Source organism: Sciurus vulgaris (assembly GCF_902686455.1).
Source record: "Sciurus vulgaris genome assembly, chromosome: 4".
NCBI classification, from domain to species: Eukaryota; Metazoa; Chordata; class Mammalia; order Rodentia; family Sciuridae; genus Sciurus; species Sciurus vulgaris.
In genome coordinates this window covers 25,936,552-25,955,738 of record NC_136464.1, presented here as the reverse complement: position 1 = coordinate 25,955,738, position 19,187 = coordinate 25,936,552, and the positions used below count along the sequence as shown (strand labels likewise).

General features: G+C 36.2%; 1 protein-coding gene across 6 annotated transcripts in view; it reads right to left on the bottom strand.

Annotated features, from left to right (window-relative positions):
* Positions 1-576: 576 nt before the first annotated feature.
* The window catches only part of PCGF6 (polycomb group ring finger 6), a 31,515-nt gene continuing 12,904 nt past the window's right edge, over positions 577-19,187 (bottom strand). The window contains exons 8-11 of one of the 6 annotated variants that reach the window (XM_079136350.1): positions 12,462-12,560; positions 8,114-8,200; positions 3,061-3,124; positions 577-1,422 (exon numbers count right to left, since the gene is read on the bottom strand). In XM_079136350.1, coding sequence (XP_078992476.1) covers positions 3,080-3,124; positions 8,114-8,200; positions 12,462-12,560 — 231 coding nt within the window. In that variant the 3' untranslated portion in view covers positions 577-1,422; positions 3,061-3,079. Of the gene's footprint in view, positions 1,423-3,060; positions 3,215-8,113; positions 8,201-12,461; positions 12,561-14,490; positions 14,578-19,187 lie in introns of those variants that run through there. The other 5 variants (XM_079136349.1, XM_079136348.1, XM_079136352.1 and 2 more) reach the window with 5 other exon arrangements.

Genomic DNA, 19,187 nt, shown 5'->3' with positions numbered 1-19,187 from the left:
TAAAAATTAAAATATTCAGTAATCTGTGCAAGAAACATTTCAGAAACAATGAATTCTATAGTTGCTACTCTGTCCGTTTTCAAATAGAACATCTAGTATAATGAATGCACATATGTTTATTAAATATGTACTTTATGGCACTTTAATTCAGACACCTTGTATCTTAAAGGGTTTTGGTTATTTTTTAAAAATACACAGTAAACACATTTCAGAGTAAGCCAAAATAAATTTTTATTAAATGTTAGAAGAGATATATACACAATTCACAGATCTTTACAAAACAAATGCCAATCCTTGTCCAATTTTTTAAGTTTTATACAGATTCCAAAATTTTGCTGTGAAATAGAGTATATAAAATATTTCATTTAGAAAAGAATTAGGAGGCTAATTTTAGGCAAAATAATGTTCAAAATTGAGTTTGCATGAAAGTGAGCAGCTTTCAAACACTGTTATTATTTATCCCAATGACAAAATAATGGGAAAATGAACATTAAACTGACTTACTGAGGAAACAATAAGTATTCTGTAAACTTCTGAAATTCACCTGAAATGTTTTTATTACTTTCAGAAGGAGTGCCATTATAAGGTATCAATGATTCATACTATGTATGCAAATAAAATTAAATATGTCATCACAAATAAGCACCTCTTATTGTAAGATATGTTAAGAAGTCTTATTACACTGAAGGCTTATAACACAGTCCATAAACCCTCCAGGAAACAGTCTCTTCACACAGAATGATAATTCATCCATTTTATGAACAAACATTTCTTTAGTAGTATTGCTGGTATTAAGAAAAACAAAAACAAACAAAAAAAAATCACAAGTTCAAAATATGATGGCAACGTACAAAAGCAGCCAGTAGTTTTGGTCTTTGAGAGTATACCCTGCGGTTTAACAAAGACTGGCTTTGAATCTCCCATTCAAAAGCATGCCTCTTTATACGTCTTTTTCTCAAAAGGATGACTGTCCAACTGATGCTGTTCCACAGAACAGAATCCTTACTGCCAACTTGAAAGGGACATGGCTCAACAAAGGAGAAAACTGATCATTTTACCTCAAAGATGGGAAGCAAAAAAATCAATGTCAAAGTATATGGAATCACAAGGAATTTTAAAATATGTTGTTTTGAAAAATTTCCCCTGAGCTCTGGTGCTTTTTACTTATAGTCTCTAGTGAAACAGGTGCATTCCATCGTTCCAACTGTATCTCTATATGCTAGGATTCCTGGTGCTGAAAGTAGATAAGGTATGTCTTGAACAGCACAGCGTAGTAGTTATTACATGTTTTGCAGAAATCTTTGGTGAGATACAGTCCTGTAGAAATCTTACTTTGCTTCCTTCCTCATAGTATGCCTAGCATCTTCAAGTTATTTTCAGAGGAGAAACCACAAGACCATAATGCAGGACAAGCAGACCATCCTGAAAAAGGGAGGGAGAGAAAAGACTTTTGTAGTTGCTTGAAAACTAGTTATGCAAATGATCATGTCAAATCTTTTTTTTTTTTTTTGTACTGGGAATTGAACCCAGGATGTGTTACCACTAAACTACACCCCCAGTTCTTTTAATTTTTTTGAAACAGGATCTCACTAAGTGGCTGAGGCTGGCCTCAAACTTGTGATTCTCCCTCCTCAGTGTCCCTAGTTATGTAATTATAGATAGACACATGCCTTGGGGTCCAGCAACCAAGGTTGTTTATGACTAAACAATTCTCCAAAGATGGATAAAAGATATGTCTTTTCTTCTCCATAGACTACTTAATAGAATACCCAAGCACTAGATTTGACTATAAAAAAAAAAAAAAAAAAAAAAAGAGACTCAACTACCATAAAGCATCATGGATCTGTTTAAGAAATGAAATGTTTAGCCAGGTGCAGTGGCTCATGCCTGTAATTCCAGCAACTGGAGAGGCAGAGGCAAGAGAATTCAAGTTTGAAGTCAGCCTCAGCAATTTAGGGAGACCCTGTCTCAAAATAAAAATAAAAATTGGGCTGGGAGCAGTGGCACATGACTGTAATCCCAACGGCTCAGGAGGCTGAGACAGGAGGACCACAAGTTCAAAGTCAGCCTCAGCAAAAGCAAGGCATTATGCAACTCAGTGAGACCCTGTCTCTAAATAAAATACAAAATAGGGTAGGGGATGTAGCTCAGTGGTCGAGTGCCCCTGAATTCAGTCCCCAGTACCCCCGTCAAAATAAGGACTGAGGATGTAGCTCAGTGGTAGAGTGTCCTTGGTTCAACTGCCAGTACCACTAAAAAAAAGGAAGAGAAAAGAAATGTTCATTTTCACTTAAGTGCAATTTACTATTATTGTAAATAATGATACTTCACAACTCTTACCCATTTAGGGAAGCCTAAAATTAATCATGCAGTTTATATCCTTCCTTCAATTGTCCTTAGGGCTGTTGGGCAACTTAAGTTTATACTAAATGATTCCAGATGATCTGTTTCCAAGTCTTTTTATCAGCTTTTTTTGTGGGTGTCTATTTCCCCTTTTGATAACAGGTCTTAATTCTCTGTGCCCTTACCAAGGCTGTATTCAGTAAGTAACCCACTTTTATAATGTACTCTTTTTACTTTCCTATGGACTGAAAAATTAGCTAAAAGCAAAGACTCAATGGGAAATGTACCAAGGACTTCTCTGAGTAACAGTGTGGCAGTGTAGAGACAATGGAAGAGATAGTCACTTGGCCTGATGGTACACACCTGTAATCCCAGCAGCTTAGGAAGCTGAGGCAGGAGAATCTCGAGCTCAAAGACAGCCTCAGAAACTCAGTGAGGTGCTAAGCAACTCAGTGAGACCCTGTCTCTAAATAAAATACACAAAAGGGCTGGGGATGTGGCTCAGTGGTTAAGTGCCCCTGAGTTCAATCTCCAGTACCAAAAAAAAAAAAAAAAAAAAAAGTAGTCTAGGGGAAGGTGATTAGGACATGGATATGGGGCTCTACCCTCATGAATGAATTAATGCTGTATCAAGGGAGTGGGTCAGGTCTTTTACAGGACTGGATCTATTCCCTGAGAATGGGTTGTTAAAAAGCAAGTTCAGTTATCTCAGCTCACTCTCTTATACACGTATCCCTTATGAACACTGCTGGATCCCTTTCCACTTCTCAGTCAGGAGTCCCTGGCAAAGACACAAGCACTATGCTGTTTGGGTCTTTCGGTCATCAGAATCACAAGGCAAATAAACTTCTTTACTTTGTAAGTTATTCTTCTTCAGGTATTTTGTTATAGAGGCACAAAAGAGATTAGACATTATTCAATCAGTGAGTCTTCTATAATGTACATCATACCATTCATTCATTCATTCATTCATTCATTCATTCATTCATTCATTCATTCTGTGGTACTAGGGGCTGAACCAGACACTTTACCACTGTGCTGCAACCCAGCCCTTTTTATTTTTAATTTTCAGACAGTGTCTCACTAAGTTGCTGAGGCTGGCCTCCAATTTGATCCTCCTGCCTCAGCCAAGTTGCTGGGATTACAGGCGTGTGCCAGCACACCCAGCTAATTACTTTTGCGGAGAACAGAAAGATGGCTAAGTCCTCTCCTTTTTTTTTAAGTCACACATTTAATACAAGTAAAAATGATAGTTATTTAAAAAAATAAAAGCCCTGAATTATTTTACTACTAATTACCTTTGCTACTCTGACAAACTCACTCTTGTCAAAATAACAGAAGTGTGCTTATAACTGAAGGATAATTGTAACCTTATAATCTTAAGGTACAAGGGAATAATTAGCCCTGGAGCCATACATCCTTCCATTGCTCAGTTAAATGTAAGTGTTGTTATCTAAGTTATACAAACTTACAATTTCCTTAAAAAAGTCTAAATATCATTAAATGAAATAAAATAATTTAAAAAGGTACCAAAAATAAAAAACTAAATAAAAAAACCATGAAGTCACACCTCTAATCTAATCTAATACCACAGGGTTCTTTCCCTCTTCTCCTTTCATGTTTGTATTTTTCCCTTCTGTCATAGTGAGGACCATAGTACCCAACAATATCAACATGTTTACTCGTTTTTTTTTGCAGTGCTGGTGATCAAACCCAGGGCCCTGTGCTTGCAAGACAAGCACTCTATCAACTGAGCTATCTCCCCAGCCCTCATTTTTTAAAAAATATTTTATTTAGGTGTTGATAGACCTTTATTTTATTCAATTATTTATATGTGGTGCTGAGAATTGAACCCAGTGTCTCACATATGCCAGGCAAGCACTCTGCCACTGAGCCACAACCCCAGCCCATGTTTACTCATTTGTTTCATCTTTTTTTTTTTTTTTTTTTGCGGGGCGGGGATGGGGGGTTACTGGGGATTGAACCCAGAGGTACTTAACCACTGAGCCACATCCCCAGCCTTTTTCATTTTTTAAAATGTTTTTTAGTTGTTGATGGATCTTTATTATTTATTTATTTATATGTGGTGCTGAGAATCGAACCCAGTGCCTCCCACATGCTAGGCAAGAATTCTACCACTGAGCCACAACACCCAGCCCATTCATTTTTTTATTTTAAGATGAGGTCACTAAGTTGCTTAGGTCCTTGCTAAGTTCTGAGGCTGATCTCAAACTTATGATCCTCCTGCCTCAGCCTCCTGAGCCACTGGGACTTTAGGCGTATGCCACCATGCCCAGTTTGTTTAATCTTGTAATATACAGAAAATAGTTTCAGAATTACCCCATTAATATTACTTTAACAACTTACTAAGTTCAAGATTGTTTTATTTCTGTATGGTGCTGGTGCTAGGGATTAAACCCAGGACCTCATGCATTCTACCACCCCAAGGTTTTTCTTTTTTAATTTTTTTCCTTTTAAAAAGACTTTTCGAATTAAGTGTACAACATGTAAACTTCCATATTTGTAATATACCCATGTAATTACAATCCAAATCAAGTTATGAAATGTTTCTGGCAGATTAGAATCCAGTCAACATGCACTTCTAAACACTGACTACCCTTCAACTGTCATAGGCTACTACTGCCTATTTTTGAACTTTATAGAATGCACTCACAGCATATAGATTCTTGTTAGTTGAGATAACAAGATTAGTCATGATCTGAGCAGGGGTTGTGGCTCAGTGGTAGAGTGCTCGCCTAGCATGCATGAGGCCCTGGGTTCAATCCTCAGCACCATATAAAAATAAAATAAAGGTATTGTGCCCCCCAAAAACTAAAAAAAAAATACAAAAAAAAAAAAAAAAAAAAAAAAAAAAGATTAGTCATGAGTTAGTATATGCTAAACCACTGCCCCTAAGGGAAATATAAGATTAGGTTCCTACAAGTCTCTGGTAATTTTCATTACCATATATAATCTGGTTATGTGTTCTGTTAAAAAAAAAAAAATTAATACATATTGTTGATTCATGAATATTCAAGTCATAGACAATAACACTATAACTCATGCCTGAATGAAGTATTCTACTATGCAGTATTTCTGAGTCTTTTTTCCTCTCTCTTTCTTTCTTTTCAGTGTTGGGGGTCAAACCCCAGGATCTTATGCAGGCTAGGAAAGTGTTCTATATCCCTAACTCAGCTATATCCCTAACCTTGATTGTGGTCATTTTAAAGAGTTAAAGCAGAAACAAAAAAAAGTATAAAAATGTGAAAAGAAAGGCACTAAATATATCATAAAAAGTTACTTTTTTAGAAGATGACACTGAAACAAGAAGGTAGGGGCTGGGGGTTGGGGTTGTGGCTCAGTGGTAGAGCACTTGCCTGGTATGTGTGAGGCCCCACATTCAGTCCCCAGCACAAATAAATAAGTAAATAAATAATAAGAAAGAAGGCAAATAAATAACCTTAGCAAGGACTTTGTATAACAGGCAACTCAAATTTTTGGCTGCTCTGTGCCTGTGTATAGATGACCATGAAAAGGCTACTAGAATTACTTTTGAGGTTGTAATAAAAACTCATGCATTTTTCTATATGTCAATTAAAATATATCATGATATATATGAACTTATATAAGGAGAAGAGTGTATTTTCTGCTTCTTCAAAGGAACTGTATAATCTACACTAACAAGATAATTCATACAATATTCTGCGTCTGAACTTTAAATAGTTCCATCCAATCAAGTACACATAGGTAATTATACCAAAATAATATTTCTAACCAATTAAACATCTGTTTAAGCTCAGAATTCAACAAATCTTTGTTAATTCATTATAAGCATCTCAGAGCTATATAGCTCATAAAATAGTTTATCACTCTAGATTCAGGAATACATTAGAATATTCTGCTAAACTCTTCTTAAATAGAGTCTTATCTTACTTTTCTCTTCACTAAAATTTCAGAATCTATCTTGCTTTTTTATTATCCAGACTAGAGAACTTTCCATTATATTCCCATTCACATTAACAGGTTATTAAAGCACCAAAAAAAAAAACAAAAAACAAAAAACAAAAAAACAAAAAAACAAAAAAAAAACCAGGCGTGGTGGCACATGCCTGTACTCTCAGCACTCTGGAGGCGGAGGTAAAAGGATCACTTGAGCCCAGGAGTTTGAAACCAGCCTGGGCAACAGAGTGAGATTCCCATCTCAGAAACAAACAAAACAAATAAGCTGGGCAACCTTGCACATGCCTATAATCCTGGTGGCTTGGGAGCTGAGGCAGAAGGATGACAAGCTCAAAGCCAAATGGGCAATTTAGCAACACCCTGTCTGAAAATAAAAAAAATTTAAAAAGGTCTGGGACACAGCTCAGTAGTAGAGCACCCCTGGACTCAAATCCCAGGTACCACACACATTAAAAAAAAAAAAAAAACTCAACCTATTCAGCTAGAAATTGTATGTAAATTTCTTCTTTTTCTTTTCTTTTCTTTTTTTTTTGCGGTACTGGGGATCGAACTCAGGGCCTTGTGCTTGCAAGGCAAGCACTCTACCAGCTGAGCTATCTCCCCAGTTCCTGTAAATTTCTATGGTCTAATAAATATCTACAAATTTTTCTTTTTATAAAAAAGTCATTTATTTATTTATTTATTTTGAGGTGGGGGGTCTCACTGTTTAGGCTGGTCTCAATCTCTCCTGAATTCAAGTGATCCTCAAGCCTCAGCCTCCTAAGTAGCTAGAATTATAGAACTATACCACTGCTCTCAGTGTATAAATTTTTCTTAAAGAGGTATTCTTATGGATAGACAGTCACACGCACAATAATGAACTGCATAAACAACAGTGGTCCCGTAAGATTATAGTAAAGGCTAGATGTGTAGTGGGTTATACCATCTAGTTTGTAAAAGTACATTGTATATTCATATAACAGCAAAATCACCTAATGATGCATTTCTCAGAATGCATCCAAATCATTAAGTACATCGCTGAACTGGCCTAGTAGCCTTTAAAACTCTACTGCAATATGAGACACAGAAAAAGAGTGAAACTTCTAGAATTGAACTGGTTGGCATTTGAACCCTGGCTCATCACTAACTCCCTATGCGAAGTTACATGTCCTTTCTGTACCTTAGTGTCCTTATCTTTAAAAGGAGGCATAAAAGAATACCAACCTCAGCAAGGCACAGTGGCATACAACTGTAATCCCAGTGGCTCAGGAGTCTGAGACAGGAGGATTGCAAGTTCAAAGCCAGTCACAGCAAAAGCAAGGTGCTAAGAAACTCAGTGAGACCCTGTCTCTAAATAAAATACAAAATAGGGGTGGGGATGTGGCTCAGTGGTTGAATTCAATCCCCAGAACTCACCCAAAAAAAGAATATCAAACTCACAGATTCACTGTGAGGAATAAATGAGCTAATCCACACAAACCACTGAGACCAAGTTGTGATTATGCAGTAAATATTCAATAAATATTAACTAATTATTATTTATAGTCTGGGTAATTGTAATAAATTATGGATATTTATGAAAATTTTATGAGATAACATGGAACTTCCTTCCATTCTAGGGAATGAATTCAGAGGTGCTTTGCCACTCGTTTTAGTTTTTATTTTGAGACAGGGTCTTGCTAAGTTGCCTAGGCTGACCTTGAACTTGCAGTATTCCTGCCTTGGTCTCCCAAGTTGATGGGATTATAGGCATATGGCACTGTGCCCAGTACTTTTTTCTTTCATTAAATAATTTGTATTCAACATAAACTTGATATAGTCTGAGACCTACCTGCATTGCTGCATCACCTATTGCACGTCGGATTTCCCTAAGAGTTTGGTACTGCTCCAGCAAGTGATCACCACAAATGATATCTACCTATGGGAAAACAAGCACACATCAGACTACCTTCCTGCAAAATACCATCTGAAGAAACGAAGCGGGGAACTATCAACATAATTACTTCCAGACTAGACTTTGCTATTTTATTGAAGACCAACTAAACATTCTTGAGAAAGATTTTAGAAACTTTTAACAAAAGAGAATAAGGTAAAATGGGAAGAATACTGGAGGACAGAGAAGGACAACAGCACAGAATAAACTATATTCAAATGATTCCTTGAATCTCTGAGAACTTAAAACATGATTAATATATTCCCAGCCATATATATATATTTATAAAAATATACATATATATATATATATATAAAACAGTTGTTGATAGACCCTTATTTTATTTATTTATATGTGGTACCGAGAATCGAACCCAGTGCCTCATACATGCTAGGCAAGCGCTCTACCATTGAGCTACAACTCCAGCCCTCTATATTTTATTTTGATGCAGGGTTTTGCTAAGTGACTGAGATCCTCCTGCCTCAGCCTCCCAAATCATCGGATTACACATGTGCTACAACGTCCAACTCCTTTATTATTTTGATCTGTAACAAGTAATTTTAAAGGTAGTTTATTATTATTATTATTATTATTTTTTTTTTTTTTTTGCGGTACTGGGGATCGAACTCAGGGCCTTGTGCTTGCAAGGCAAGCACTCTACCAGCTGAGCTATCTCCCCAGCCCTAAAGGTAGTTTATTATTTAGCAGTACTCTGATAATTATTACTTCCTGCTAGTAAGTAACCACATATCAAGGTCACATATCTGCAAATGAAACACACATTACCAACCTATGACTGACTAGTTTAAAGAAAGTCTGCACAGTAGACCCAAGGGACTGGGGACACAAAAAATTTTATTCTGATTAGTAGTTACCCAGCTCAATGTTTTGTTCATATTAGAAGTAACTTTTAGCTGGGCATGGTGGCACATACCCATAATTCCAGCAGCTTAGGAGGCTAAGGCAGGAGGACTGCAAGTTCAAAGACAGCCTCTGCTCTTTAGCGAGGCTCTAAGCAACTTAACAAGACCCTGTCTCTAAATAAAATACACAAAAGGGTTGGGGATGTAGCTCAGTGGTTAAGAGCCCCTGGGTTCAATTCCTGGTACCAAAGGGGGTGGGTGGGAGTAACTTCATTATTTACCCTTTCTTGGATTTAGAAAGATTAAACAAGAACTGGGGTTGTGGCTCAGTGGTGGAGCGCTTGTCTAGCACATGTGAAACACTGGGTTCAATCCTCAGTACCACATAAAAGTAAATAAATACAATAAAGGTACTGTGTCCATCTATAACTAAAAAATTAAAAGAAATCAAGCTTAAACTGGGCTGGGGTTGTGGCTCAGTGGTAATGTGCTTGCCTAGCACGGGTGAGGCACTGGGTTGGATCCTCAGCACCACATAAAAATAAATAAAACAAAGGCATTGTGTCCATCTACAACTAAAAATTATTTTTTAAAAAAAAGCTTAAACTATTATAGTCACAAATTAAAAAGTCTAAATATTTGGTAATTCTCTGCAGCATTATTTTAATATTTTGGTGAACAGTAATTTATGAATATTACCACCTAAAAAGTAGCTGAATAAGAAAGGAATATTTACGTAAGAGAGCTAACAAGTTGACAGAGAAAAAGTTTGAAACAAATTTATATCATTTTATTTTTAAATGCTCTAAACCTTGAATTCTATGACATGAGGAAAAAAGAAACTCACATTTTTATATAATAAATCAACTTAGAAAAGGTCTATTTAATAACATGGTGATGACAGTTAATAAGAATGATTTTTTTTTTTTTTTTTTCTGGTGCTAGTTAGTAAATCCAGAGCCTTGCACAGGCTAATAGCTGAGAGTAGAAATTTTAAGCGTTCTTACTTAATGGGTGGGGGGAAAAGCACAGGTAGTACTATGCTAATTAGCTAATTATCTTGATTTAGCCATTCCACATAGTATACATATTTTAAAACATCAGGTGTATGATTAATAGATACTTTTGTCAATTAAAAAATAATATATGGGGGGGCACCAACTTTGAGTTTTGGCAATCAGTTTTCTGGGTTTTTGATTTTTTTGTTTTTTTTCCTCCCAGAATTGGTGATTGAACTAGGTGATTGAAAATGCTTATCACTGAGTTTCATCCACAGTCCTCACAATCAAATCTCTTTTAAATCATCAAATGTGGCACTTATGAATGGAAATTGTGCTCTGATCAAAATCTAGCTATAGAGGAAATAATCTAAATCCTAGAGAGGACCTGGGTATTTCTTCTCAGTTATCCTGTATGATCAGAAGCAAGTCTTCTGACTTATGCTTTTAGAAATACTAGACTATGATGGGATCGCTCACAATGCTTTGTCCAGGAGTCCTTAAACAACAGTTTCTAACCCAAAGTCTAAGAGCCTCAATTATGCCATGGTTACAAGGTAATAAATTATTTCTAATTTTCATTGAACATGAGATACAACCAGCATGTCAAACTCAGAGAGATCACTTTAATTTGGTTTAATATATACTTTTAGTACTAGTGGATACAGGTACTAAAAACATTAACAAAATTTCAATCATTTTAATGTAACTACCAATTTACTCAAGAGCAAACAGGATATTTTAGATAAAAAATATTCTATGAATTTTACACATAATGGAGAATAACAAAAACTTCTTATAAATTTGACTATTCATGAAAAAGCAATGCTATATAAATGTGCATTTTCACTGGACCTACATAACTAGAACTATGTGTATCTTTAATGTTCAATAATATATAAGATTTGAGGTTTAGAGTTTATAAGAAAATATTATATAGCTAGAATAGGAGGGGTTTTATTTGTTTATTTTTTTGCTTTTTGGTGGTGTTTGAGAGCAAAAGGAGATATTTTGCAATCCTTAAAAAAAACTAATAGGGAAGGCTGGACCTGGTGGTGCATGCCTGTAATCCCAACGAACTGGGAGGTCGAGGCAGGAGGATCACAAGTTCAAGGTCAGCCTCAGCAACTTAGCAAGGCCCTAAGCAACTTAGTGAGACCCTGTTTCAAAATAAAAAAATGTCTGGGGATATAACTTAGTAGTAAATGCCCCCAAAAAGAAACCAATAAGGAGGGCTAGAATACAGCTCAGTGGTAGAGCACTTGCCTATCAGGTGCAAAGCCCTGGGTTCAACTCCCAGCACTGAAAAAAAGTAAAAACAAAAACAAAATATCTGCCAAAACCAATAGGGTCTGATGTGGAAAGCTGTCCTTATTTAGCAGAATCAGATGAGGTTGAGCCATAGGATGTATAGGCCTGGTTTCTAATGAACTGCTGGGAAGTATATGGTGCAGTGGTGGGAATGGTTCTGTCTTCTGGAATTTTTCCCCTAAGAGGATGGCTCCGCTAACTCCACCCTATCCTGTCTATCACAGAAGAAGCTCTTCCCAGTCCTGGCCTCCTTTACCTATGTGTCTATAAATAAAAGAGAGTTGGGCAAGTTGTAGTTATAAAAGGCCAGAGCTGGTATGGCCAGACCCATCACACCCCCTCTCATAAAAAGAATATTGGCTCTTGTGTGTTTATTGAGTAGGTAAGTTTTTTGGGTAATAGATAGAAAAAACCATCAACATCCTCCTCCGGCAGTTAACTCTTTTCTCCTCCACATGGGACATGGCAGAGAGGACCTCCACAGTCTACCTTAGACAGACGGATACTGCAATTTTCTATGGTTTGTTTGGTACTGGGGATTGAACCCAGAGGTGCTTAATCACTGAGATATAGCACAAGATGGGTCTTGCCAAGTTGCTGAGGCTGGTCTTGAACTTGTGATCCTCCTGCCTCAGCCTCCTGAGTTGCTGGGATTACAGGCATGCACCACCATGCCCTGACACTTTTCTAAGTATTTTGAGCTTGCTTATTACACTTCACTTGCAAGCAAGTGAAGAAAAGTGGATGATAAGTAATCTTTGCTCTACTACCAAATGAGAAAGAACTAGAATTGAGACACTAGAAGTTCTTAAATATTTCTTATATTCTTAGCTTTTCTCTGACACCAAGAAATGGTCACTGATGGCAAAATGAAATGAACAGTAAATAAAAAATGTGACCAAAGTTGGGAGTGGGAATCACTGGTATCAATATTCATTTGGCACTTACAATGTCTACAGTATCATAAAATTAAGCCACTACACAAAATCCTCACAAGAATGAAACAGTTCTTTCCTCAATATACTAAAGGTAATCTCATATCTTCACCTGTCCTTTTATATACATGCACTGTACCTGACAAGTTGGATCAAGACCCATTTTCCTTCTGAGGAATTTTTCTACATGCCCAATAGTTGCTTCTCCTGAAACTCGAACAAACTTCTTTTCCAATGGCTACAAAAGTAAATAAAGATAGATAAATCTATTTTCAAATGTATACATACATATAAAATATGTAAATCTTTAAAAAATGTATATCTTAAGGCATATTTTATAGCAAAGCTCATTCAATTTTCTTGAAAGAAAAATTACTAGGTATTTTGAGTTTATTCATATTCCAAAAAAGAAAAACAGAAATTCTTATTAGTTCTCCCTCTCTAAGCGATTTTAATAGAAATTGCTGGCTTATTTATTTTATTTTATTTATCTTGGTGGTACCGGAGATTGAACCCAAGGGTGCTTTACCACTGAGCTATACCTCCAGCCCTTTTTTATTTTATTTATATTCTCCAAATAGGGTCTTGCTAAATTACCCAGGCTAGTCTGAGATCCTCCTGCTTTAGCCTCCCAAGCAGTAAGGATCATTTTAATGGCTCATCAAAACCACAAGAAAGGGCTGCAGGTTTATCTTCAGGGGTAGACTGCTTGCCTAGCATACAGGTTCTAGGTTCAATCCCTAGTACCATTAAAAAAGTAAATAAATAAAAGGGAGGGCTGGGATATAGCTCAGTGTTACAATGCTCACCTAATGTGATCAAGGCCCTGGATTTGATCCCTAACCCACCAAAAAAAAAAAAAAAAAAAAGGGGGAAGAAAAAGAAAAAATGTTGAGCATGGTGGAATACAACTGTAGTCCTAACTACTTGAGAGGCTGATCACTTGGGCCCATTTTGAGGCCAGCCTGTGAGGCCCTGTCTCATAAAAAAGAAAAAAAGAGGGGCTGGAGAGATAACTCAGTCGGTAGAGTGCTTGCCTTATAAGCACAAGGCCCTGAGTTCGATCTCCAGCACGCCCCCCCCCCCCAAAAAAAAGAAAAAAGATAAAGAGGAAATAGTGTAGAGGGGGGCAGGTTCAGAATAAAATTTATTCATTCATTTTCATTTCAAGTACTAAACTTACAATTCAAAGAGAACACCCAGGACCTAATGTCTAGAACCTGGTTTCTTTGACAACAAAAACTGCAAGGAAGAAAAAACAAAATGGAGTAGGGATAGTTAAACTAAAAAATATGTAAGGGTTATTTATGCATTAGAGATAAGTCCACCAATTACAATATATGGACTTTATTTAGATGCTGATTTAAACAAAACTTATGAAATAATTTTCAGGTAGCTGGGAGGCCTTGCCCAGCATTCATCAGGTCCTGGGTTCAATCCCCAGTATTGGGGGTAGGGGGGAAGAAGGGAACTGGGGTTGTGGCTCAGCATGTGTGAGGCACTGGGTTCGATTCTCAGCACCACATATAAATAAACAAAATAAAGGTCCATTAACAACTAAAAAAAATTGTAAGAAAAAAAACCGGTATCATTACTATGTTTGTTAAAGTAGTCCTTATCTTTTATTTACTTATTTGTATATTTATTTATTCTGGTACTGGGGATTGAACATAGGGGTGCTCTACTACTTAGCTACATCCCCAGAACCTTTTGTTGCTGTGTTTTGAGACAGGGTCTCACTAAGTTGCTCTAGCTGGCCTTGAACTTGTGATCCTCCTGCCTGAGCATCTCAAGTAATTGGAATTACAGGTATGCATCACTGTACATGGATAAGAGTAGCCCGTATCTTCTACTTATTTTTATTATTATTGTTGTTTTACTATTACTATTGTTTGCTGTGCTGGGGATCAAACCCAGGGCTTTGTGCATACTAGGCAAGTGCTCTACCTCTGAACTACACTCCCAGCCCTGCCCTTATCTTTTAGAAGCAAACTGAATTACTTATGTGTAAATGATATACAGTCTGGGATTTGCTTCAAAATTATATGAAAGGAAGAAGAGTGACTGTATAAATGAATGAGTGAAGTGTACACAGGGATTTGTTATACTATTCTAATACTGTATGAGTTTAAAATTTTCCATGATAAGCAGGGTGCAATGGCACACACCTGTAGTCCCAGCTACTCCGGAAGCTTAGGTAGGAGAATCACTTGAGCCCAGGAATTGGAGACCAGACAGGGCAACACAGCAAGAGTCTGCCAAAGAGAGGGAGGAAAAAAATGCTGGGTGTTGTGGCACACACCTGTAATCCCAGCTACTCAGCAGGCCGAAGCAGGAGGATCACAAGTTCAAGCTCAATTGAGGCAATTTAGCAAGACCTGGTTCAAAATAAAAAGGACTGGGGCTATATCTCAGTGGTAGAGCACTTGCCACCAAGCCAAGCATGTGTGGGGTCATAGGTTCAAACGCAGATTTTGGAGAAAAAAACAAAACAAAATGAAAAAAACTTTAAATCTGTCACAAACTACAGGACAAGTGACTTCATCTTGTTGACAATGAATTATATATATATATATAAAAAAGGAAATAGAAAACTTAAAGACCTAACAACTAAAACAAAAACCATACTAAAATTTAGACAAAATTTTGAACATCAAGATTTTTTTCTTCTTTTGAGATATGGTTTCACTATGTTGCCCAAGCTGGTCTTTCAAACTCCTGGGCTCAAGTTATCCTCCTGCCTCAGCCCAAATAGCTGGGGTGATAGGTGTATACCACTGAGCCTAGCTCTAGATATTTGATAATAAAAAATTGTTAATTTTTCCATTCATTACCCTCAAGCTTTTGAAAATGACAAACTCACAAAGAAGTTGTAAAAATAATACAATAAACTCTCCACTACCCTTCACTTAGCTTACCACCTATTAATACCTTACTCTATTTGCTTTATTTCTTATGTATGTGTATGTGTATTTTTTTTTTTTTCTTAGACAACTGGAGAGTTATTTGCAGACACTGAAATACTTAAAACTGAACAGACTGGCAGTTAACTTTTCAGAGTAAGGGAATTTGATTTTTCTAATTAACTATAACATAATTGTCAAGAAGTGGTATGGAAGTACTCAGAAAAATTTTAACATTGATACAATTATGTAAATAGGTCCACACTCAAATTTCTCCAGTTGTTCTAATGACATCCTTTATAAACTGTTCTTATTTTGATCTAACTCAAAGAAGGATCACACATTGCATTTGATTGTGACATCTCTGTAATCTTTAGACCAGAATAGTTCTGCCCATCTTATTTTAATCTTTCATAAGATGGACATTTAGTAACATTTTTTTAAGATATGATATGTGGTCATTAAAAAAAAAAAGTCATGGGGCTGGGGCTGTGGCTCAGTGATAGAGCACTAGCATAGCATGTGTGAGGCACTGGGTTTGATTTTCAGTAACACATATAAATAAAATAAACATCCATCCCCAACTAAAAAATATTGAAAAAAAAAATCAGGCACAGTGGCACATGCCTATAATCACAACGATTTAAGATGTAGGAAGGTCACAAGTTCTAGGCAAGCCTGGGCAACTTAGCAAGACCCTGCTTCAAAAAAATAAAAGATAAAAAATGGGGCTGGGGATGTAGCTCAGTAGCCCCTGGGTTCAATCCCTAGAACCACAGGGGGAAAAGAAAGAGAAAGAGAAAATGAGAGTGAAAGGGCAAGGGGGAGGGAGGAGAAAGCAGGGAAAGGAGAGGGAGGGAGAGAGGAGGAGAGAGAGACAGGAAGGGTGGAGAGAGATTGAGATCGATTCATCTTTCCAAGAACACTGAAATGTTTACAGAAGTGGCATAATGCTAGGGACTATTGAAAGGTGAGTGGATGGAAGTATAGAAGAAATAAAATTGGACATTAGTTAATAATTGGTAAAGCTGATGATGGGTACATGGAGGTTCTATTCCGTTTACTTTTCAGAATATTTAAATGTCGTGGAACATGGTGGCACATGCCTGTAATCCCAGAAAGAGGCCAGTCTCAGCAATTCAGGGAGGTCCTAAGCAACTTAGTGAGATTCTGTCTCAAAACACAAAAAAGGCTGGGGATGTAACTCAGAGGTAAAGTGCCTCTGGGTTAAATTGCCAGAACCCCAACACGAAAAGTTAAAATGGTGCTGCTTTGTGGAAACTTTTATACTAAATATAGAAACAGGATTCATGACACTCATTCATAGGTCTAGAGGGTTAGACATTTAACAACCAGGTATAATCCTAGTAAATCAGGTTTAATTTGAATTCACATATTAAATACAAAAACAGCTTTTTGAGGGCTAGGGATATAGCTCTGTTAGTAGAGTGCTTGCCTAGCAAGTACAAGGCCCTGGGTTCAATCCTCAGCACCACAAAAAAAAAAAAAAAAACAACAAAAAAACAAAAACAGTTTTTTGAGTAATAGAATACTAACTTATACTAGAAAAAGCTATACATAGAACATCTATTAGAAATATAGAAGTTAAAAATAAACAGTAACACACGAATTTTTTTTTTTTTTTTGTCAGTGCTGGGGATTGAACCCAGGGCCTTGTGCTTGCAAGGCAAGCACTCTACCAACTGAGCTATATCCCCAGGCCACACACGAAATTTTTTAACTACAATTGTGTAAATGACTCTTTTAGCAATATACAGTCACAATACACAGTTAACAGAATCATTTGTTTATGAAAAATACACTTATCACATCTCACAGATATAAGCCTACAAATTAACATCTGTATTATCAGTTAAAACTGAAAATTTAATGTCTGAAAACTGTAAGAATAGTATAATGAACTCCTATATACTTATCACCTAGCTTTAGCAACTCAAGGTCAATCTTGTTTTAGATTCGTTCACCTATTTCCCATCCTACCTACTCTATTTCCTATTCCATCCCTATTCCCCAGATGTGTTTGGAAGCAAATCCAGGACACAACATTTCATCTGTAAATACTTCAGTTTATATCTAAAGAACTCTTTAAAAACCCAAGTATAAAATCATTATCACACCCTATAATTCCTTGATATCAGAAAATATCTAGTAAGGTTCAAATTTCAACATTTGTTTCTATTTTTATTTTTCTCTAGAAGAAAATGATTTCATTTTTTAGGGCTGAGGGAATAAAATTAAAATGTCATGAAAAAAACATAATAACTAGTAATAAATTCAAACTAAAACACTAACATTTATCAGATACAGTTTTTATATTCTCAAAAAGCTTATACCAAATAAATTATAAACAATGCTTCTATTTAAAATTTCTATTGGATCATGGCTTAGTTTTTAAAAAACAAAAAACAAAAAAAGCTCTCTTGAGCTATAATACATGTACCATTAAATGAATCCTTCAAAACTATACAATTTGGGGCTGGGGTTGTGTGTGGTTCAGTGGTAGAGCACTTGCCTAGCATGTGTGAGGCACTAGGCACTTGATCCTCAGCACCACATAAAAATTAAAAAAAAAGGTATTGTGTCCTCTACAACTAAAAAAATTTTAAAAATAAATAAGAGTGTACAATTCAGTGGATTTTAGTATCTTTGCCAAGTTGTACAACTACCATCACTATCTAATTTCAAGTGTTTTCATCACCCCCAAAAAAACCCATATAAATTAAGTCATTCTCTCTTATGAGTCTTGGCAACCATTTAATCTATTTTGTTTCTGTAGACTTCCCAGTTCTAGATATTTCATATAAATGGAACCACACAAGAAATGGACAACCTTTTGTTACTAGTGTCTTTCACTTAGCAAGTGCTTTCAAGTTTTATCCATACTGTGGCATGTGTCAGTACAGCATTCTTTTTTACAGCCATATAATATCCTATCACATGGATATGCTATATTTTGTTTATCTAGTCATCAGTTGATGGATATTTGTGTAATTTCCAATTGGGAGGTATTGTCTTAAAAACTTTAAATTTTTTTGCAATACTGAGGATTAAACCCCACTGAACTACATCTACAACCCTTTATATAATTTTGTTTTGTTTTTGCCATGCTGGGGATGGAACCCAGGGCCTCATGCATGTTAGACAAGCACTCTACCATTGAGCCACATTCCCAGCCCTACATTTTTTTATTTTGAGACAGTGTCTCACTAAGTTGATCAGACTGACCTCGAACTTAAAATCCTCCCGACTTAGCCTCCCAAGTGACTGGGATTACAGGCGTGTGCCACCACAGCCGGCTCAAAAGCTCTTTATAGATTATTTTTCAAATCAAATTCAAATAAGGCTCATACATTGAAATTAATTTACATGTCCCTTCAGTTACTTTAATCAATAGGTTTTTCTTCATTTCTTTCCCTTTTACTTGGTGAAAAAACAGAGCTACTTGTTAAGTAGTTTTCCACTATCTACATTGGACCTATTACTTCGGTGTCAATGTTTCCTTTGTTCCATGTATTTCCAGGAAATTAGCAATCAAACCTCTAAGCATGATCACCTTTCCATCTGTTTTGGCAAGAGTATGTCACAGATGGTACTGTCATCTTGGTTTTTTTTTTTTTTATGTGCAATAATCAGGAACTATATAAAAAATTCGAGATGCACATGTTTTGCTAAACATTTCAGTTTATTTTCCAATTCTTTCTTCATGAGTCTTAAAAACTGTTGGCCTGTCTAGACACCATAACTCATCCCACAGATGTTTTCAGGGAACACTAGAATCATACAACCCTGCCACTGTACCATTTAGAAACTTAACTGCCATTTTCTTACCTGTATTATGAAACATTCATTGATATGAAACAGCAAATGCTATAAAGCAATTTCTAAAGTGAATTACCATTAGTTCGATACTTTACAAATAAGAGATTTAAAGTCACCAAAAA